This window comes from Nymphalis io, chromosome 26, assembly GCF_905147045.1.
Source record: "Nymphalis io chromosome 26, ilAglIoxx1.1, whole genome shotgun sequence".
In the NCBI taxonomy this organism is placed as follows: Eukaryota; Metazoa; Arthropoda; class Insecta; order Lepidoptera; family Nymphalidae; genus Nymphalis; species Nymphalis io.
The window spans coordinates 1,030,905-1,055,322 of NC_065913.1; the positions used below are offsets into that span (position 1 = coordinate 1,030,905).

Below are 24,418 nucleotides of genomic sequence, written 5' to 3' on the forward strand. Positions count from 1 at the left end.
AAATTTTTTGGTACATCTTTTTGTTGCTAGTGGCACTACCATGATATTCTAAATTTAAATATCATGAATGATTTTTCTTTATCGTTTTTTTGTATCGAATTTCTAAATACCTAATCATGTTCTATTCTCTCACTTTGATTCTATCATATTTCGTCGGACCACCATTTCTGTAATAACTCAATAATTTACAGGATTTCCAGTTGTTTATGCTGGACTTTCAATACACCAATTGCCAAAAAAGTCTTGATATTTCATTTAATTATAAGAACCATGAACTAACTTGCTTGAAGATCTTACCCAAAAAAACGCCTATAAATGACAAAAACAATTTAAGCATAAATAAAAATTATCCCAACTTCTCCACCCTTTTTAAATAATCTCAAAACTTTTCACTTAACTCTCTCGAATTCATCCGTCCGAGCCTAGTAATATTTTACGTTTTTGCGCGTTTTAATTTCGCGAAGAAATAAATTTTCATTAAGAACATTGCTTGATACCAAGTAATTAATGGACGTAATTATCCCGGACACGAGAGATAAGAACGGTTTCGTAGCGATTTTAGCTAATACTCTTTGAACGCGTATATTTTTGGTTAGGTATATTTTATATACCTATTATATTGGAAAAAAGTATTAAGTTTGTAACGGTCCCGGTGTTCTAGGTTAGCTTTGCCATTTGAGGCGGTTTCTTCGCCACGCTGCTCCAATGAAACCCTCATTAACAGGGTAGGTACACATTTGGTAGATTTCTACCAGACACGTTGCCTTTATATTTTGTTGGCCTGACCTGTGGCTTGAACATATAACCTCGAAATTTGAGGCTTTATACCTAGTCACTAGATCTATGAGGCTTATGTCATATACATGACGCTATCTCGCTTCAAAGGAATACAATACGATCTCACATTCAATTAAGAACAAATCATGCGAGCTCATTGTATCTACCGTAACAGCCTGTGAATGTCCCACTGCTGGGCTAAAGGCCTCCTCTCCTCTTTTTGAGGAGAAGGTTTGGAGCTTATTCCACCACGCTGCTCCAATACAGGTTGGTAGAATTCACATGTGGCAGAACTTCAGTGAAATTAGACACATGCAGGTTTCCTCACGATGTTTTACTTCACCGTAAAGCACGAGATGAATTATAATCACAAATTAAGCACATGAAAATTCAGTGGTGCTTGCCTGGGTTTGAACCCACGATCATCGGTTAAGATTCACGCGTTCTTACCACAGGGCCATCTCGGCTTTTAGTTTTGTATTTTAGCTATATTGTATCTCAGCTATATTATATATATAACATTTAGTATATAATACCGATTAAAGAACAGCTATTTGGTGACCAGTAACGATTGGGTGACTAGATGAGGCCAATCATAAGGTTAGATAAAAATTCCGGATTAGCCAAATCAAAATTGATGAGATATTTTCGTCAAGGAATTTTTTAATAGCAGACGAAAGTATCGAGCCTCGGATAGCACGTGTCCGTTTTTCGTTCGCCTGACAGACAGTCAGAAAAGTGCACAAAAAGTTTTTTGGACATTAAAATCAACAATTTTAAATTCGATACAGAATATAACATCATCGTACTTGTGTCAAACGATATTTTGTTGATTACTCTTCTTGTCTCTATAAGTAAAAAGAAATAAACAAAATCGAATTTTTCAGTGATTTATTACGTCATCGATATAGATGTCCCGAGAAGTGACACTTGAGCAGTCACTTCCTCAAATTCATTTATCACTTCACTTTATACACCGTCCAACCGACCCGCCTATCGACCCTGTCGATATTGCAAGGTGGTAAAATTTCCGACCCCTGATGCGCTAGTGATGTGAAACACATCGATATTAATTATACTTAATTTATCCTTTAATAACACGTTGGTTATTTTTCGTTCGAAATAAAAAATGAAAATATATGTTACATAAAAATTCTCGTAGCATTCAAGCGATAATGTTTTACATAATACATTATTTGCCATTTATAAATACATTTTGATATTTGATGAATATATATTTTGGAATGGACTTGATGAAATTGTTTGATTCAAATATCTATCCAGCTATACTTGTATTGTACTGACAGTTTTAATGCTTAAAACATTTTCCGCATTTTAATGTAATTTAAATATTATTTGTTTGTAATTAATTTGTACAAGGCATTTAATTTTAATATCATTATTAATGCTCGACGTTGAATTATGTTAATAATATTGTCAGCTTTACGCAATCAATTGTATATTTACATTTTACTGGTGGTAGGGTTTAGTGCAAGCTCGTCTGGGTAGGTACCACCCATTCATCAGATATTCTACCGCAAAAACAGTTTTGGTGTTCCGGTTTAAAGGGTGAGTGAGCCAGTGTAATTACGGGCACAAGGGGCATAACATCTTAATTCACAAGATTAGTGGCGCATTGGCGATGTAGGCGATGGTTAAAATTTCTTACAATGACAATGTATATGAGCGTTGGTGATCACTTACCATCAGGTGGCCCATTTGCTCGTCCGCCAACCTATTACATAAAAAAACAACTAATGTTTAACACTGAAGTTTTTATTTGATGGCGCTAATCTCATGATGTATAAGTCCGATTTTTATTAAATATAGATAGTGGTAAAAAAAGTGAAATACGGGCTGTTTATACTTGGCCCATGAATAATTATTATATTGGATATAATATTTGCTACAACAGTTTATATCGCGGCATGTGTTTGTCCTTAAACTCTTCTATTTAAAAATAAATACAAATGTAATTCGAATATTAACGATGTTATCATACAATTTTATTTTAAAATAAAGCCAGTTAACATTCTCGTCTTCTAACTACTGTGCCATCACGGCGTCAATAATAACAATAACCGTTAGACATACACTGCTAACAAAAGCAAAGCAAGTAAACTATAAAGAAAAAAAATATCTAAATTATAACTACATAGTGTGACGTCACACAGTTGACGTGACACTCAACTTATCTCGACAACTTAAAAACTTAAGTTCGAACGCTGATATTCAGTGACCCTTGACAATTTTAAGCACATACGCTAATATACTTTAAAGAACATATAAAAACAGTATACTTTAAAATATATATAAATAAAATAATTAATGAAAATGTAAAGTGGAGTTACTTAAACAGCGTTGAGGTTATTGCACGAATTTCAACCTGTGATGTTTCGTTATACAACTTTTTCTGCCCCTCGGGCGATCTCCACCATTTTAAGTTCAACGAGCTTACTGTATAAATTGAATTTAAATAGTTTTATGTCTAATAAAATAAACCTATTTGATGTTATTGCAAAACTAATTTATATGCAAAAATCCATTTTTAATTTATGATAAATTTATTTAGAATGCAAGTGAACTTGAAACATATGAACTTTGTATGTTTGTCTTTGTAAAATAAAAAAAAAGCTAAGAATATCTCGAATTATGTAACAAAAGTATTATATTTATCGATATAAAATATAGTAGAAGGCACATCACTAGCTAACACTATCTTGCCACTTATTAGCAATACAGTCTCGCAATTTATCGGGTGGGCTCAGAAAATTGCTCGGTAGTGTACTCGGAGTGAGCTAAGTGATGGCTTAATGTACTCTTATATGTAAAATATAGGGAACGGTCTATACTTTCGAATGCCACTAAATGTACACTGCAGGGGCGTATTAGTAATATTTCTCTTGGCATATGACGTCACACGTGGCATATGATAGTAATTGTACGATCACTTCGGAGTCTATATTTACATTTATATCGAGGAATTAATTTAAGAGTTTTCCAAGTAGTTATGATTTTTTTTACAGCTTATATTGTGACAGCTTGTACATGATTTTAAAAGCGTCAATAGCGCAATGGTTTACGGGTCGCCTTGCGATGTAAAGTAGCAGGTTCAATTCTAACCCATTAGGTTATTGTCGTCCCCAGTCCTAACACAAGATGTACGCTTAATTGGAGAAGTATTAGTAATTTCATAAAAAAAGTATATAAGTGTTCTAGTTGTCGGCTGACTATGGCTCTGCTCCTTGAGAAGGTTTGGAGTTGATCCCACCATGCTCTAATGCGGGTTGTTCAATCACATGGCTGTAGTTTTCCTTTATATCCAAGTACGAATGATAAACACATATTAATCATACGACAATTGGTGTGCGGGCTGGAACCGCAATCTTTGATTAAGATTGCAACCTATATTCCCTGTTCAACTTAAGGTCGATTGGAAGAGAATGCCTTATATTGGTATTCCTTTTCATATCTTTGAAAATAAATACCAGTACCAGTAACAGCCTGTGAATTTCCCACTGCTGGGCTAGGCCTTTTAGGCCTTTTCTCCTTTTTTGAGGAGAAGGTTTTATTCTGAAAATAAATAAATATTCATAATATTCGCATCACTATAGTAAGATAATTTCTGTTGACATCTGTTCTGTTAACCCAATTTAAGCAATTTCAATAAAATAAAATTTATACTAATATTAGAAATGCGAAAGTAAATCTGTCTGTGTGTTACGCTTTCACAGCTAAACCACTGTACCGATTATGACAAAATTCGGTATGAAGCAACCTCAAATTTCAAGGAAGGACATAGGCTACTTTTTATACCCAGCATCAGCTCCTCCCCTCTGACACATGGGCGTAGCTGCGAGCAGACACTAGAATCATATCAATTGATTAATTTGATTCGTTGTTACCAATAAATTGATATGAGCATTAGGTTACACAAACAGTGCAGTCAGGCTAGTCTATTGGCTACTTAAATACCCATATAGCTATATATAAGATAACGATTCTAGTTTATTAAGGCCAAAGCTCATAGTCCAATAAGCAAGCAATTTATTATAATCGTAAAAACATACCGCATGTCTTTACGATTAATAATACAACGAATCAAAGATATTATATCGACGATAAAAAACATATTTCTCCGTTTTTATTCTTAATATTTGTCTCGTTAAGCGTAATATCACCATCTGCTTTGGAGTTCTTATTAATAGCAATATTCTTGGGTAATCGAAAAATAATTTCATTATCCCGATCTCCATCGCCATAACTCGCTGGAGATAACGTTCTATTGAGCAAATAAATGTAATTAACAAGAATATTTGTAACAGTTAATTCATTTATTATTGAACGACTTTGTACCAGTGATTTAGTTTTGGTTTAAATAAAAGCAAAATATTATTTGTTCAAAATATTGACTTAATGACTAGGTAGGGCTTCGTGCAAACTCTGCCTAGTAACACATCACATATTGTACCGCGAAGCAGCAATATTTAGTATTTTTAACAATTCTGGTGAATGAGACAACTATATACACAAGTGACATAACATTTTACGATTACTTCCCAAAGTTGGTGGCTCCTTGACGATATTAGCGATGGCTTATATTCGTTACGGTGACAATGTCTATGGGCGTCGGTGACCACGTCGGTTGCCATCAGGTGGCCCATTTAATATTCCGCCTACCAATACTATAAAAATATATATATACCAATAATAAATAATCTAAGAAGTCATTAGTTTAATAATATCCTTGAACAAACAAACGTACAACTATCCGATTTCTTTTTTATTTAATTTGCAATTTGTCATGTTTGAACATTTTCTAAGATCCTGCTTTAAACAATTGTAAATAAAAGTTCATGAGGCTATGGTGACCAATTATCGTCAAGTAACGTATTTGCCAGTATGCCTACCTATCAAAATAAAAAAAAACTTTAATCAAAAAGGTTAATATAAGCAGTTTTAATCTCCACTTAAATTATTAGTATTAAATGTAACGCAATCACCGACTTAAAATTGAATCTCCATCTCTTTCTAGAAGAACCGGCAGGAAAGTCAATAATACAAATTATATAAATCCCGGAAAAGTAGGTTCTATACTGACGAAGGATGATGTAGTTAGGGAAGTTGACTAAGAATTAAATCATAATAAGAGATTTATTAATTTGTCTTTATGTTATATAGGAAATATTTCGAGATATGGCGATATTCCGTCAGCATCAAAAATCAAAGGCAATCAAAAAGTAATTGACACGCCTAGACTATTATTTACGTTAGGTCTCCTTGAAACGCCTGGGGTCTAATACTTATGAAACAGGCACTGGTCCAAGTTTAAAGGTTCGAAACACTTTTTCTCACCTCGGATGGTGAAAGCTAGCTTATTTTTTTAGCGTCAAAAACATGTATTCTGTTAATAATGCTAGAATTATTTTGAGGAATTGTGGCGCAATTTCATGTAGGTTTCCTGGCATTTTTTTTTATAACCGCCGAGCATGAGATGAATTTTAAGTAACATGAATGGAGCATATAAAATTTGCGCTCTGCCCCGTCGTAAGAACTAACACTCTGATGAATAGAGATGCGCGTAAAAAATCATTGATGTTTCCTGTTGGTGAGACCTTACAATCTTCGGTTAAAATTTACTTAACAATCACTGGATTACAACAGACAGACCGACAAATTGACTTTCGAATATATTATATTAATATGAATATATACTTTAATTAAGCCGATTTAATAATTTCGACGAAAGAGAAGTTCGAAACTACTTCGATTGCCGTTTGTAAAATCTTTTAGTGTAACAAGAAAATATTTTGTAACTTAATGTACAATCGCTATTAACTCGTATATTGAACCAATCTCAAAACCATTGAATGTGATGATTGGCCCATTACTTACACTGTAAGGGGTTTTGACCCACCCATATATCTCAAAACCAGGGTTGTAGTTACTTTATACAAGTAAGTAAGTAATTAAACATTATATTAAAGCGTAATAATTAAACAGTATATCGAAGGCACTTTAAACAAGAAAATATTTATTTTTATATATAACGAATATTATAATATAATAAAATATATAATAATCTTTCACTTACGAATAGTTTATAAATATTTCGAAGTGATTTTCATTTATTTTATTATTAATATTTATATGTATAATGAGATTCCTATTGAGTTCCTTCGAGAGAGCATTATACACAGCAGTTAAGTAAAATGATTGGATAGATTAAAAAAATTGTATTTGAACAGGAAAACCAGTGAGGTGATAAATAGATAGATTAGATTTAAATATATGCGATGGTAACTGACCAACAGCCCCAATTGTTCGTCCTCAAACCTAATACAATAAAACATATATAATAAAACGTTTGGGTAAATAAGGCCAAGCTTTATATACCCAATGAAGTATAAATATAATTATACACTGCTTGCCTATAGATGGAGCAATAATGATAATATTTTTCGTAATAAGATTATTTGAGGTCGCATTAAATAAATACCACAATCCGACTCTGTCGAAATAAATAGTGCGGTCATGTTATAAATCGAGAACAGTCGATATATCGATGTTTGTTCGCAAGTAATCGCTTTAACTCAACTAATGTCCTCTTGGCAAACTTTGCTATTTACTGTTTGTCTAAGCTGTTTTGTAATTTGTCTGATATAAGATGGCTCTGGAAATGGGGACGGTACTTAAACCTGAATTCGATTACGTTTTCGAAATATGTTTCAATTCTAATTGTATTTAGTTGCTATGATTATTCTGTACGTAATCTTAATTTCTTTTTATCATTTATCATTTGTAATATCCTGGGACACTTCTCACACACGGCCGTCTGATCCCAAATTAAGCTTGTACAGAGCTTGTACTATGGAAACCAGACAACTGATATACTACATATACTATTTTTCTTTTGTAAATACATACTTATATAGATAATTACACCCAGACTCAGGACAAACAGACATGTTCATGCACACAAATATCTGTCCTGGGTGGGAATCGAACCCACAACCTTCAACAAAGACAAGCATCCACCAACCACGCCATTTGTGAATTGACGATGTAAGGGATGTTTAATATGTCTTACATCGCCATTGTTTATGAGCGACGGTGACTATTAGTTGGCCCAAATGCCCGTTTCTTACCTTACTTACCTTTTTTATATAAAAAAAGTAATAAATTTCTAATGTTACCCAATTAATTAATAAGGCATATTACTCAGTAAGTAATTATTTTAGTAATAAATAAGCGTGAAGTGTTCGTTGATTTCCATTTAAGATAAATATTTAATTGTATAATATACGGTTCTCAACTGTTTCACCCCCCATTACAGTCACACGCAAAACTTTAACTCAAGATAAAACTTATTAATTAAAATTCAACGAGTAATTTTAACACAATACAGAGATATAATTATGGTAGGCAACTTAAAACCTGTGTTATATATATGTATGGCACAGACTTAGCAACGCCATCTATTAGTGATAAGAGAAATTAGTTTCTTCAGTGTTGCTAGTTTACGAAATGGATCGAAATGTCAAATCGATACTTGGGTGGAATCGTTGTTAAGAAATGGCAACACCGAGAGGCAAATGCCAGTTGCGAATGTTGCGTCATATACACCCACATTCAGGGCGTCAATCGTACCCGCGGAGCCGAAGGTAGTCTTTTTTTTTACTATTAATAGGCCAGCGTTTAACCGTTGACTTTCCTGATGTTAAGCATCGACACGGTCTAAGATGTACCACACTTGCCTATAAGAAATCTGTTTACTCTGGATTTGAAGACACCAAAATTGTACCTATCAGGAAATACGGACTCAGGCAAAGCATTCCATAGTTTCGCAGTGCGAATGATGAATGTGGATTCAAAGCGCTTCGTACGTAGGCGGGGAATTTCCACTGTGTACCTATGGCGCTTTGGTAGTCGGAAGCGGAAGGTCACTGACAACGGGCCAGTCATAATCAGTCATCGATATTATACAATTCTAATATTCCTTCTTTTTTCAACAGTTCCACCAAACAAGATCGCCATAACAGGAATAAAGGACCACGCAACACAGGGTACGCTACTTACTCTGATGTGCAAGGTGTCGGGAGCACGTCCGGCTGCGAGCATCGAATGGTTCAACGGAACCCAGAAGCTCACTCCAGATAACCGTAACATACAGGTAAGTTCTGAATCACGCTAAGGATATATAAATCATGGCATATATATGATCTCGTTAAGCTACGAAGGTCTCAGACATTGAGAATGTCGGGTTTCATAACCCTCCGCGATATCATAAGCAGTGCTAATGGACCGATCTCTGGCAGAAGACACCCTTTGAGAACCATATCACTGAGCCCAAAACATAAGCTCCCCTTTTCACAAATTAGTCTCTATACTCGCCCCCCTAACCAGCGCCGCTTCAAGGTCAGTAAGCCAAATAGCAGTAGACCATAAATAAAAACATACTCGAATAAAAGTTAATTCAATGTTAATTGTCAGCTATATTCATCTTAACAAGCTAGAGTGTTTGACTCAGACGCGCTTATCTCAGAAATAGCCATGTCAAAAATATTTTTTGCGTTGGCCAATTTATTGAGAAAAGTTATAGATATTATAACTTAAGGCCTAAATGAGTGGAGTAACCATAAACGTCTAACTAATCTGGCAAACCCATAGAATATTATAGAACCTTTATTTCCGGGATAAAAAAAGTAACTAGCTTCACTCACGTTAAACATTACTGCGCCGCCTTTATATATCGTTGTTTAACGTTATATTCTACTGGCCACCCGTCCCGGCTTCGCACGGATAAAATAATGGACTATATAAAACGTTTTTATCGTAAAACAGATCTCTAATGACTTACGAAGGCAATAAAGCTCCCAATCAGCATTATTTTTTCCGACATCTTCAACAATCATCGTCATATATCAGCCAATTTACACAAATCGTGTCAACGGCTCTTGAATTTTTAATTAAAATTTTCGAATTAAATCCTACTTTATTTTAAATAACAGAATAATAAAATAGATCTGACAATTAATCTTAATACTTTATAATCGATCTCATTTTTACTTATGTGATGTGTGCAATTAGTGAGTGACACAGTTACACAATAACTCAACAAAAAATCATAATTATTTGATTGCAGTTTACAAAAAAATATATTATAAGGAAATTTACACAAAACCTTAATGAATAATACGCTTAAACCTTCCTAATGAATATTTACGTCCATTGGTGAAAACCGTATGAAAATCCGTTCGGCAGTTTTTGAGATCATCGCGTCGAGACTGACGTTTTGTTTAATAATATATACTGATGATTTCTTCGCGTAAATAAAGAGCGTTCAAAAATGTCTTCAGCTACATATATTGCTTATGTATGTTCGGTCATAATTTGACGCGTTTTGTTATATAGTATAACGATTATGTGATAAGTGGAGGTATGTTTTGAAATCGCAATCTTATTGATTTTATTGTTTTGATCTGAAATATGTAATGGCGCGCGTTGCCTGTATGAACGATACGTGCCGTGACGGCAAACGACACGACGCTTTTTATATCTTTATGTTTACTTTCCGCCGCTCTCCACTCCCTTGTGTGTGCGTGACGTATACATTCGTTACATCGCTGTTGAGTGTGTATTGTATGTAACACACTCAAATATGAATTTTATTTTATTAGCAAAACTATGTTTCATTTATTTTATATTTTTATTTATTTGTTTTGTTTAATTATAAATTATTTTAATAACTATCAATTTCGATATTTCACATCGGGATATTTATTTTTAAATATATTTTATAATTAATTAAAGTAATTATTATTTAATTCGAAAATTAGCAATGTGACGAGTATTACCACATTTAAGGGCTCAGATGTTTTTACGACTTTACTGTTATTTGCATTTGACCTCGTAAATATCTGAGCCCTTATTGTTTCCGTGATTAAACAAAATGTAAAATATAAAGGACTTTGTTTAAAATCAACTAAAGTCGTCTTAAAATAACAATTAAAAGTTTAATTACTGACTAATTAATAACGGGGTAAAGTTTCGAACAAATCGACGACCATTTCAAGGTACGTTGGATTAAACGCACTAACTTTTTTAAACGCGCGTTTTAATATAATTATAATATTTAATTATAGTAAAACGTTTTTTTATAGTATAGGTAGGCGGACGAGCATATGGGCCACCTGGTGGTAAATGGTCACCAACGCCCATAGACATTGGCATTGTAAGAAATGTTCCGCGTCCATCGCCAATGCCACCAACCATGGGAACCAAGATTTTACGTCCCTTGTGCCAGTAATCACACTGGCTCACTCACCCTTCAAACCGGAACACAACAATACCAAGTACTGCTATTTTGCGATAGAATATCTGATGAGTACTATAACTATATAACTAATATATAACTAATAATCGTTATATACTTCTGTAGTTATGACTTTTAAATGTCCCACTGCTGGACAAAACCCTCAACTAATGCTAAGGAAAGTATAGTTCAATTTTTCACGGCTCTTCTCACTTCCTGGTTGAAAGCTTGAAGTTCGTTTTAACGCGCTACTCCAGTAGGCGATGGTACCATTGTATCAAAATCTAATCCATACAATATATATTCGTATCTCACGATACTTTCTTTCCCCGCTGCGTGTGATGATGAAATTAAAACCCAAATTAAGCACGTGAAAACTCGGTTACAGTTTTGAAATATCGATCATATTCCTACAAAACAACTATTAAATCTGATAAATGAAATAGAACATTTTGCGCGGGTAAACTGAAAGAAATAATAATAAAAGAATACTAGGAAACAAATATGCTGTCCAATAAATAATAATCTCGTTACTAAATATATTTTTGCTACATGTAGTACACAAACGGAGAAGCAACTAAGTATATAGTATATGAGTCACACATATACAAGATAGAATATAGTCTTGAGGGCTTGAGAGAGCACCATACCTTTTTCCATGACGGCCATCGAGACGGTCTTACTCCCAAGCGCGTTAATAAATATTTCAGATAAAAAACGCAATTTTAAACCGTCAGTGAGTAAATATCACATCTTAAATGGCGGAACTTTTCTAAAATTAAGACAAACGCATTTGAAATAATTAAATTAGGGTCCGGCTAGCCCCTTCGTGGAATACGCGAGCTCACGGAACCGTGTCATCTAATTTGGATTGATTAATTAATGAAGCACTTTAATACTTTATTTTGCAATTGAATTATTTCATTATGAAATATAAAATTTTAGGGTTCGTCATAATTTCAACATACTCAGTTTCTATATGTTACATATATTTACGAATTAACGTGCGTGTGATTTGGTGGCCGGTTTTTATGTAGGGTTTTGTACCCGTCTTGGTAGGTACCACACACATGAGATATTCTACCGCCGGATAGCAATAATCATTATTGTTGTGTTCCCGTTGAAAGGCTTGGTGAGTCAGTGAAACGTTAGGCATAACAAGATATTAGTTTCCAAGGTTGGTTTAATATTGCTTAAGGCACCCTGTCTATGAGTGGTGACCACTTCTTATAAGGTAGTCTATCTGCCTCCTTATATTATAAAAAGCCGATTTTTTGTGTTAATAAAGCATACGGATTTGTACAAATTATATATTTATGGTAACAGAATTTTCTTTACCCATTTTCCGATGGCTTCGGGCAAGTACTATAAATATTATTAAAGTAGTGTTTAGAAATACCAAATACTAAAAATGAAAATCGTAATTAACTAGTCAAAAATATTTATAACTTTCGTTTCTTTAATACAATAACGGGTTTGAAATAAAATTTTAACAGCCAGTTGTATATAAAATGCTATATATCTTAATATAAAGCCAAATGGCTTGGCCGGAACGAATATTACGCGGTCCAAGCACGCCCACCTGCAACTGGCGACACGGAACAAGGAATATATGGAGATGTATTCTTCACTAATTATTTGTATACAATTTTATTACTTTTAAAGTAACAGCTAGTAAATATCCCACTGTGCTGGGCAAAAGCCTAATGTCCTCTTGAAGGTTTGGAGCTCTAATACGATTTGGTGGGTTTAAATGTTGCAGAATTTCGTCTAACACATGCAGGCTTCCTCACGATGTTTTCTTTTTTTTTATAGTATAGGTTGGCGGACGAGCTTATGGGCCAGCTGATGGTAAGTGGTCACCAAGGCCTATAGACATTGGCATTGTAAGAAATATTAACCATCGCTTACATCGCCAATGCGCCACCAACCTTGGGAACTAAGATGATACGTCCTTTGTGCCTGTAATTACTCTGGCTCACTTACCCTTCAAACCGGAACACTATAACAATATATATAACATAATAAAGGATAACAAGTACTGCTGTTTTGCGGTGGAATATCTGATGAGCGGATGGTACCTACTCAGATGGTCTTGCACAAAGCCCTACAACTAGTAAATTCATTCAACTTTGAGCATGAGAGGAATAATCACCACTATTGAATACGCGATCTTCGGTTAATATTCACGAAGTAATAATAATTTATATAATATCCACTAAGATACCTCGGTTCCTTTGTAAAAGGTATAAATGTTAAGTTGAAAATAATATTTCCATATTCAGAAACTACTTTCTATTGTTTTTCAAAACAAGGCGTGACTACAGGAACTGCGTGTTCGTTTTTTTTAATGTTATATATTTTTTTTAATTTTATTCGATCTTGAAGCGATTAGGATTTTCGTAATCATTTTCAGATCAAATCATTAAACTGCTTAGGAAAAAATAGAACATATCTATCTATATAAATAGCGAAAAGTAAAAATAATGTTCATGTTCGAAAAATAATGCTGTATATTATAAACGAAGAAATAATTAACTATTGTAATAAAACAGGATGTGAATTAAATGTTCTTTATTCGAAAAATAAAACTAGTATAACAATCAAATTGAATATATATTTATAAATAATAAAATAAAAAAGAATAAAATCGTCTCCATTCCTCTCTCTACTCCAACCCCACCGGCCGTCGCCAATAAGTCAAATTCAATAACTTCCACAAATGAAACGTCACACTTCGTTTCTCACTGAACTAAATTTTTACTTGGAAGCTGTTTATCTGGATTCGCCTATTGATTAAACGGACTTTAATCAATTACGTCACAGGAATAATAAGACCATCCTTAAAACTACCTTAAGCCTTAAAGACTTATTTAAATTTTTATTTTATAAGTTAACTCTAATGCAGATAAAGTGGTCAAGAATTTACAATAAAAAATATACATCTTTCCTTATGGAAAGGAAAAAGAGTATAAGATATCTATATTCCAAATTTCATCCAAATCTGTTTAGTAGATTTAGCATGAAAGAATAACAAATGTCCATCCACTTATGCGTTAATATTATAGTAGGATAAAAAAGCGTGGAGTATTCGTTGCTTTTCATACAGGATAAATAATAATAATATCCTGGGACATTATTCACACATGGCCATCTGATTCCAAACTAAGCAGAGCTTGTACTATGGAAACCAGACAACTGATATACCACATATACTACTTTTCTTTTATAAATACATACTTATATAGATAATTACACCCAGACTCAGGACAAACAACATGTTCATGCACACAAATGTCTGTCCTGAAAAGCAAGTATCTACCAACCACGCCAAGTTCGTCTCTGGTAATAATAATTGAATTGTTCTTAATGAACCGATGTAAGTTGATCGGAATAAGTAACTACTGAAATTCTTGCCGGTTCATCTCTGCAGAATCTACATTTCTAAGTGGTAGCTTTACATTTAATTTAATGTAACAACCTAATACTTTTATTGAAAATCTATTGAAATGTGAAAGTCATATCGATTTTTTTATTGTTTGTTATGTCTTCTTATCTTAACAAATCTTGAAAATTTATAAAATAATATTACAAAAGTTAAACTCTATTGTTGGTATAAATAACAATGAAGGATTATTTAACTTTGACTTCTATAAATAACAATTAAGATTTTTCTAAAAGTTTAATCTTCGTAAATTGACTTAGTACATAATGAAGGCGCAAACAATTTAATTAAAAATATATCCTTAAAGCCGAACCCGCCATTCTTCACTGTCGACTTTAAACACGGATTTCATTACACAGAATGCTTTGGTCCTTTTATCAAATAGAATTTTGCTAATGAATCAACTTATTCAAAATACTTGTATTAAATGAATCATTGATGATATGACCTTTTTTTTTTTTTTTAGAATCGGTAGGCGGACGGACATTGGAATTGAAATGTAAGAAATGTTAACCACACCTTACATAGCCAATACGTCACTAACCTTGGGAACTAGGATGACAAGTCCCTTGTGCCTGTACTGGTGGTAGAGCTTTGTGCAAGCTCGTCTGGGTAGGTACCACCCACTCATCAGATATTCTACCGCAAAACAGCAATACTTGATATTGTTGTGTTCCGGTTTGAAGGGTGAGTGAGCCAGTGTAATTACAGGCACAAGGGACATAAAATCTTAGTTCCCAAGGTTGGTGGCGCATTGGATATGTAAGCGATGGTTGACATTTCTTACAATGCCAATGTCTAAGAGCGTTGGTGACCACTTACCATCAGGTGGCCCATATGCTCGTCCGCCTTCCTATTCTATAAAAAAAAAAAAAAAAAAAAAAAAAAAAAAAAAAAAAAAAAAAAAAAAAAAAAAAAAAAAAAAAAAAAAAAAAATTACACTGGCACTCACCCTTCAAACTGGAACACAACAATACCAAGTACTGGTGTTTTAATCACCCAGGGAACATATCTGGCTGTGTTTCAAATATAGTAAAACATCAACTACTTTCACGTACTTTACTCACTTACTCACGTACTTACTGCTGCTGTAGAATATCATTTGGCACACAGGTTTCCTCAAGGTGTTTTCTTTCACTAAATTGTAAACATAAAGATTAACATGTTCTAACCACTGTGCCATTTCGGCTCTTGTGTATTAACATGTATAATTTATATACAAGCAAAATTCATTAAAAGCTATCACTGGTTCGTAGAATGTTGACAAACTTAGTAGATATGTTATTTAAGAAATAATTTAATATTAACTATATAGAATGCGTAGCTGTGATTTCAGGCTCATTATACTGTACAACAAGGCCGAGATGGTCTAGTGGTTAGAACGCGTGAATCTTAACCGACGAGCGTGGGTTCAAACCCGGGCAAGCACCACTGAATTTTTATGTGCTTAATTTAAGTTTATAATTCATCTCATGCTTGACGGTGAAGGATAACATCGTTAGGAAACCTGCATATGTCTAATTTCATTGAAATTCTGCCACATGTGTAAAATACACAAATGGCACAATTTTAATTTCAAATACTAACCCGTATTGGAGCAGCGTGGTGGAATAAGCTCCAAAGCTTCTCCTCAAAAGGGAGAAGAGGCTTTAACCCGGCAGTGGGTCATTAACGCACTGTTACTGTTACTGTATAGGATTATCTAAGTGATAGAAGAGCTTCGAGATGTATACAGGCTTTATAGATGTTATTATATGTTATTATTATATTATGTGATTATTACATGTAATTTTATGATTAATAAAAAGATTAACTATTGAGTTTCTTGCCGCTTCTTCTCGGTAGAATCTACATTCTGAAACTATCACGTTTGACCCTATATAAATTTATACTAATGTTATAAATTCGAAAGCAAGTATGTCTGTCCGTTACTCTTTCATGGCTAAACCACTTTGATAAAATTTGCAATGAAGCAAACTTGAACCCCAAGGAGGAACATATGCTACTTCTTATATACCTAACACCAACCCAACCAACATGCGAGCGAAACCGCGGGCGAAAACTAGCTTTAAATAATACATTCGAGTCTTATGTGAGAGCTTCCAGTAATATGACACACATTACCCGACCAAGATAAAGAGGCGCGTAACAAAGAAAACATATAGTTTTCTTTATAAACTTCTTTGTGATTATTTTAATCGAGGGCATCTCTGCAAATGCGCCTCGTTACTCATTCTCTCATTTACTTCAAGCTGCGCAACTTAATGTTCAGACGCATGTTATGGGATCTAGCGATAAACGACGACGATATATTATGAGATTACTTGAGTGATAAGGCCGCCCCTTGTATGCTGTCATTTTACAGTCCATAATTATTATTATATAGCATGACTATTCTTAAGCTATTGTTTTTCTTTTTCTTTTATTTATACTTGTTTTTTTTGTTGCGTGTGTACAATAAAGTTATTTAAATAAAATAAAATAAAAAATGTACACATACTATTAATATAGATCATTCACAATTCATTCGCATTTGAGCATTGAAGCTGTATAATAAAAAAGCGATAGAATTACTACTTGGAGTCGGCATTCCTCAGTCCCTGCCTATTAATGACTGCCTGTTTTTAATCTTTGTGGTGTACAATAGAGTAAAGTAAAATATACATATGTATAAACATCTCCAAATATATGAGCGAAGTCGCGGGCAAATACTAGTCATATTTTATCGCTACCTCATATCTCTTACGCCAGAAATGTAACGGTTTTTTTTTGAGATCTGGGAATTGCCCGATTCGAGTTTTTGTTGCAGACGATCCACTAACCGTACTTTATTACAGATACTCAAAGATAACGACTTCATTTGAACAACCTCAGACTAAGTTTTATTACAAAAAAATACACATTAATCGAATAGTCTCTCATAAGCACTTTTGAATAGTCAATTTGCAAGTTAAATTTAAAGTTACCGTCGGTTCGGGATGTAGATTCTAGCAAGAAATTCAGCAGTTATCCTTTTCTATCAATTAAATAATAATATATGAAACTCAACACATTAAACGATTTCATTTGCGAATCTGGTAAAAGCTGTGGTAATGCTGCACTCTGTGAATGGAAGGTGTTCCAAAACCAAATTAAAAAAATAATTCCAACTGTCATGTTTTTTAAGGCATACCATAATGGGCTCCAGACCGTTTTCGGCTACGGCGCCCAATCAATAAGCCAACTGCACAGGAGATATTATAGTACAAAAGCGCGTGTGGCAAACACAGGGGCACTCTATTCCCTAACTCTCATAATCCGATGGGACGGCAATCCGACACAACCGGAAAGAGTTCAGGCGCAGGTCCAACGGCTTTACGTGCTCAAAGCACGGGAGAGTACACACTTCCAACTTCCAGACTCCTAGCTGCTACTGAGAATTTAACCCAGGACCTCCGAGTCTGTGTAGCCACTAGACCAACGAGGCAGTCTAAAAAGTAAAGTCATATATCATATTCTATTAGACAATCCATGACACTCGTAAATATAGTCGATCAGATACTGACGTAAGTCAATGCTAATATCTCGCTTTGTAAATATTCACATACATTCAAACGGTATATCCTTTTCAATATGAGAACATTAATCTAACATGTCTGGTGTCTTAATTAACCGTCCCTTTCTACAGGAAATTAAATTTTCCTACATATTATATATATATTACTGGAAACGCTAATACTGAATGTTTGTAAATCTGTCACGAATAATATTAATGTATATCGATATAAAATATGTAATATATAGGTTGAATTTTATATGAGAGAGATGGCTTAATGGTTAGAAGTATTATAGGTTCAAACCCAGGATTGTGCCATGTGCTTAATTTGTCCTTAATTCATGTAATGCTCAGCGGCGAAGGCAAACATCGCGGAGAAACAAAAATTCAAATTAGTAATTTTTAATTGGGTAGTAAAAAATATCACCTTTTCATTTGTTAATATAGTTATAACGTTTTCAATACATCATCAATTTTATCGAATGCGTTCGCCGACTGTTTTGACAAGCCAAAATAAAAATGTCAGAATGGTCGAATATTTTTATTTTGTCTTAAATTACAATGGAATTGCATTTTCGTTATTCTCGCAATCAGCATCGCATTCTCGGTTTTGATTGAGAATAATAAAAATATAAAACATAATAAATTTCATTCTTTGTCAATTAAAATAAAAAAGTATTGTCTTTTATTTGTTATGAAATTTTAACATCGATGCATTTATTATACATATTTCCATGTTAAATAAATATTATGCTGGACAATATTTTTTTACTTTGTAAATTATAAATCGGTATGTCGTGCTCAAGCTTATTGTTTTAAAATAAAAGCTTTATTTAAAGTTAATACTATGATCTTTTAAATAACACGATGATTTAACAATAACACCTGTACAAATTATTACAGCGTGGAATGGTTGCAAGAATATAAACTGCATTACGAATTGTACTTGAAAAAAATAATAATGATTTTTCAATTTATTTTTTCGTTCCGTTTACAGTTGAAACTCTTGGACCTTGGAGTAATAGTGCAAAGACATTAATTAAAATACAACAGTAAAAGCCTGTTAATGTCCCACTGCTGGGCTAAGGCCTCCTCTCTCTTTGAGGAGAAGGTTTAGAGCTTATTCCACCACGTTGCTAAAATGCGGTTTGGTAGAATTCACATGTGACATATTTTCAATGAAATTAGACACATGTAGGTTTCCTCACGATGTTTTCCTTCGCCGTCAAGCACGAGATAAATTATAATCACAAATTAAGCACATGAAAATTCAGTGGTGCTTGCCCGGGTTTCCACACGGAAACCCACGGGGAACCCACGATCATCGGTTACGATTCACGCGTTCTAACCACTAGGCCATCTCGGCTTTTTAATTAAAATACAACACTTCGTCTTATTAGTACAGGCATACTGGTACAAGAGGGCTGTTCCATTTTCGCACAGAGGATCGAAATTGCGATTCAAAAGGGAAATGCTGCTAGCATTTCACCACCTTTCCACGCGGCCATGTTTTGTACAGTAGCTATTTTTAATTGCATATATTTAAGGCAAATAAAAATTAAATATAATATTTAATGTAAATAATTCTTATGTAAAAATGAAATTACATATCAAGTAAATTGTTGGAAAAGAGTAACTACTATAAATCTTGCCGGTTTTCTAGGTATCTACATTCCGAACCGGTTATAATAATTATGACGATTGAAAAGTGCTTTTATATACCTTATTATAAATTTATTTCAATTTTGATAAGTTAATTTTTATCAACAATAATGAATGCCGCATCAATTTTCCCTACATCGAATGTCGTGGTGGTGAATTAAGTTTGTGCAATTTTTCATTCTGTCACCGACGTCTTCGAGATGAACTGATCGACGTGCGCTAATTTACCCCACTCTACCCTAAGGGGAATGTTAGTTATAAAAGTTAGCATATAACATATGTATATGTAACTGTTATGTGCTTTAATAAAACTGTTATAAGACAATATATGTATTGTTGACATTTAATTGGTTTAAAACTAACTGTAATTGGTTATTGAAGGTCATGGTTCAGATACGTAATAATTCATCTAGTGCTCATTAAAAAAAAACCTTTTAAAATACCCGTCATATGTTAGATATGATTTTGTCACGTATATCTAATGTTTGACGTAAGTGGCGATATGCGTTCCAAGCCTTTTTGTTAAGAAAATGTGGCCTTTGTCCAGCATTGTGATAGTAACAAGCTTAGCCTTAATCAATCCAATATTAGGACTTAGACTAGCCTTCTGGTATCAGGATGGCAATAATATATTTACTTTATTTTATTTGTAAAAACACTAATTATCAAGCAAATCATTTACAAATTAAATAATATAACAATAATATAATATCTAATAATGTAATAATTCATGTCAATTACAAGTGTATCACAAATAAACTAAAAATAAATGTGAAAATTAAATTCACAAAGTAACACAACAAAACAAAACGTTTATAACAAAAATAAAAAATAATAAACCAAACAAAAGAGAATCGGTAAAAGGGATCTCTTTGAAGCGACTTTGTACATCAAAACAAAATTAAACCATATTAAATATTTAGGTCAGTCTAAACCAGGCTTTAGTCTAGAAAATCTAGCAAAACACGTCACTCATCATTAATCACTCGGGTTAAAAATTAATTTTGTTTCATAAAACTTTCATCGAAGCTATCAATTTTCTTTGATAAATTATAATTGATGTATTTTATTAATTACTGTAGACGATAAAGATTGTTTGTTATATTATTAACTAAAGATGACAAAAAAGGAGTCGTTTGTTTATTTTAAATGTTAACCCAAACTATAAGTAAGAGTAACAATCCCACTGCTGTAATGTCCCACAGCTCGGAAAGACCAAATGTACTCTTAAGAACGTTTGAAGCCACCACGTTACCTTAAGTCGTATTTTAATTTAAGGCTTGGCAGAACATGGTGTACTAGTTTTCGACCGTGGTTTCGATCACGTGTTAGGGAGGGGGGGGGGGCATGTGTTAGGTATGTACTTTACAGAAATTAAGCACATGAAAATTCAGAGGTGCTGGCCCGGGTTTGAACCCACGTTCATCGGTTAAGATTCACGCGTTCTTACCACTGGGCCATCTCGACTTATTACCGCGTATGGTAAACACTATTGAATATAACATATTTGAAATACAAAGTTGAATATATAAATGTGTTCTACAAATTAATTATACATAAAAAGTAACAGTTTTAATCAACAATTATTTGAAGCACTATTATATTAAATTTTATATGTGTATATGAATGAGACATTTAATTAAAAGCTTAAATGTACGGAAACGTGATTTAACATCATTTTATTTCATTATAAATAGCTTGTGTCATGATATTTTATATGTCGCGGATTCAAATGGACTGTCATCTAAATGGCCGCCATTGTCATTTTATTAAATCAGTCAGCGCGCACGTTTGGCGCTCGCGCTGTCCTGAGAGCAAGAAACCAAGTGGGTCGCTCGACAAACGATTACACGCACCACTGACAGATACACCATTATATATTTATATTTCCATAAGTCGGATGTATAATAAAATTGGTGCCCGTCTTATATTTTTCCAAAATTGACGTCTGACAACCGACTAGTAACCCATAAGACGTCAATCACGTTGTGTGGCGTTGCTATTCTAATAAAATAAGTGACGTCGTATACCCGCTTATATTCACTATCTCTAACATATATATATGTATCTGACTGTCTGATATATCAACGCTCAACCAAACTACTGAAGTTAGAACTAGGAAAATTTACTTTGAACTTTTAAACAGTGGGATAGCACTAAAAAGGATTTTTGAAAATTTACCCCCTAAGGTGAAAGCTAAAGGGGGTGAAAGTTTGTATAAAAATTCATTTTTGAACAAAGAGGTATTCAGCAATTCTTAATTATGATAAGTGATATGTATGACTTTAAGAGCGTATAGTATCAAAAAATATAAAACGAAATATAATTAATTCAAGTAAACTTTCACAAGCTATTTTGAATCGTGGTATTAAATGTAAAGCTACCACCGGTTCAGAATATAGATAAGAACCGACAAGAGACTCAACAGTCTTATCTACTATTTCAATTACAAAGTTATGCTAATAAAATAATATATTTATACAAATTTCTTGCATGAAAATCAACAAATACTAACTCTGAGTTTTTTTTTTTCTATATAAGCCATCTTTTTGTGAGACAGTGCTTAAACCAACTGTAAAATATAATACGCAATTTTGACTCATATATCCTTTAAATATTATAATAATTGCAATCAATATCGCATTTTTTTTTTTTTTTTTTATAGAATAGGAAGGTGGACGAGCATATGGGCCACCTGATGGTAAGTGGTCACCAAACGCCCTTAGACATTGGCATTCTAAGAAATGTCAACCATCGCTTATAGCCAATGCGCCACCAACCTTGGGAACTAAGATTTTATGTCCCTTGTGCCTGTAATTACACTGGCTCACTCACCCTTCAAACCGGAACACAACAATATCAAGTATTGCTGTTTTGCGGTAGAATATCTGATGAGTGGGTGGTACCTACCCAGACGAGCTTGCACAAAGCCCTACCACCAGGGCATATGACTTTCTAAAACAACATACAATTACAAACTACATATATGAAAGTATTTAGTAATAAACTTGCTGAGGAAAATATAAAGTTAAAAACAGAAACCGACTTTAACGATAAAACGAAAATTTCAAAGAAAATGTCGAAACACTGTAAACAGTAAATACAATATAAATACAAAACATTTGTGACTTGAAAATACCTTGAAATGCAGCCTACTATCGTAATCGGATTAAGGCATATAGATGTTACGGTATCGATACTATATATCGATAAAATATTTATATATCAAGTTTTTAGAATCGAAGTCATAATATAATATGATATAATTAATTATAATAAATATAATATAATGAATATATATTTTTATTTTCTATGTACAGCGTGTAAACATATCGTTGGCGAAAGTTACTAATGTCTTAATGAGAAATAAATTTCTTTAAACCAAATATATATATATATATTTTTTTTACCATTAATAGGCCAGCGTTTGACCGTTGACTTGCCTGATGTTAAGCATCGACACGGTCTAAGATGTAGCACGCTTGCCTATAAGAAACCTGTTTTCTCTGGATTTGAAGACACCAAAAAAACATATATATTGAAAGACTATGTATTTGTGTTAGAAAATATATTTTAAAGAAAAATTGATGAGGTTAATTAATAGTTGTTAACTTTTAAGCAGGGCGTATTTCCAGCTTTAATTAATCATTTATTAAACAAAAATCGTCTGAATAAGCACTTTTTTAGTTTGAAATACGCACAAATTGCTCTATGAGAGTTCATTTGTGTACACTTCGAGTGATATTTATTTATTACTATTATTGTTCACTTTATATTACTGAATAATTAATTAAAGTTATTAATTAGATTCAATATTTTTATTAGATATAATTATGTGGGCAACTCTTTCATGGTCATACACATACAAGATTTCTTTCTAAGACGTATATATTTTGACACAACCTGATTTCATAATCAAATGTTATGAAGGAAGGCAAATCACAAGTAATCATGATAAAAACAAAACAAATCAATGCATTTGAAAAAATTAAAACTATAAATTGTTTTAAAATGCTTATTGTTTTATGTGAATTGCCCACATATATGTTATGTAATAAATCTCAATAAAAACTATCGATAAAATGTATCGTCAATCGTCCATCCCTATAGGATACAATAAGAAAAAGTCAACAAAAACTCGGCCAAAGTGAAATTCCAACCAATTAGTTCCTTAAAAGCGTTGAAAAATTCCCAATGCAAAATACTGTAAGGGATATTTTCATGCTGTGAACATTTATCTAGATTATAATAAGAATACTGTGTTTATTACAATTGTTTGAAACTCAAACAGGTGGTAAATTTAAGGTTCTGTATTCCAATAATTGTTGTTCTCTAGTTTTATTAAAACAAATGTACAGACATCTATTGATGCAACTGTCATCACCTCGGAGGTCGAGACTGATCCAAGATTTATTTTCGATAAACTGTTTGACTGACTGGAATGTGTTGTTATTTATTCTTACTGCACATGAAATTTGACAACGCGGGACCCACAACTGCCATACATGCAGAAAAGTATAGTAACTACTGCTAGGCAAAACGTCCTCCTTTTAAGAAAAAGTTTAGAACTAATTCTACTAAGCTGACAAATGCATGTTGTTGCATATTTAGCGTGTAGGCTATCTTGAGATACTGAGGCGTATATTGTTGAGAGACGGATCCAGGTATGAGGCTAACCAATACT

General features: G+C 33.2%; 1 protein-coding gene across 4 annotated transcripts in view; it reads left to right on the forward strand.

Annotated features, from left to right (window-relative positions):
- LOC126778426 (hemicentin-1) overlaps positions 1–24,418 on the forward strand; it is a 448,643-nt gene that overhangs the window by 393,860 nt on the left and 30,365 nt on the right. For all 4 annotated transcript variants that reach the window (XR_007670140.1, XM_050501936.1, XM_050501937.1 and 1 more), the window contains exon 7: positions 8,793–8,950. Coding sequence is in view for 3 of the 4 variants with exons in the window: in XM_050501936.1 (XP_050357893.1) it covers positions 8,793–8,950 (158 nt within the window). In the remaining variant the exon portion in view is untranslated. The remainder of the gene's footprint in view (positions 1–8,792; positions 8,951–24,418) is intronic.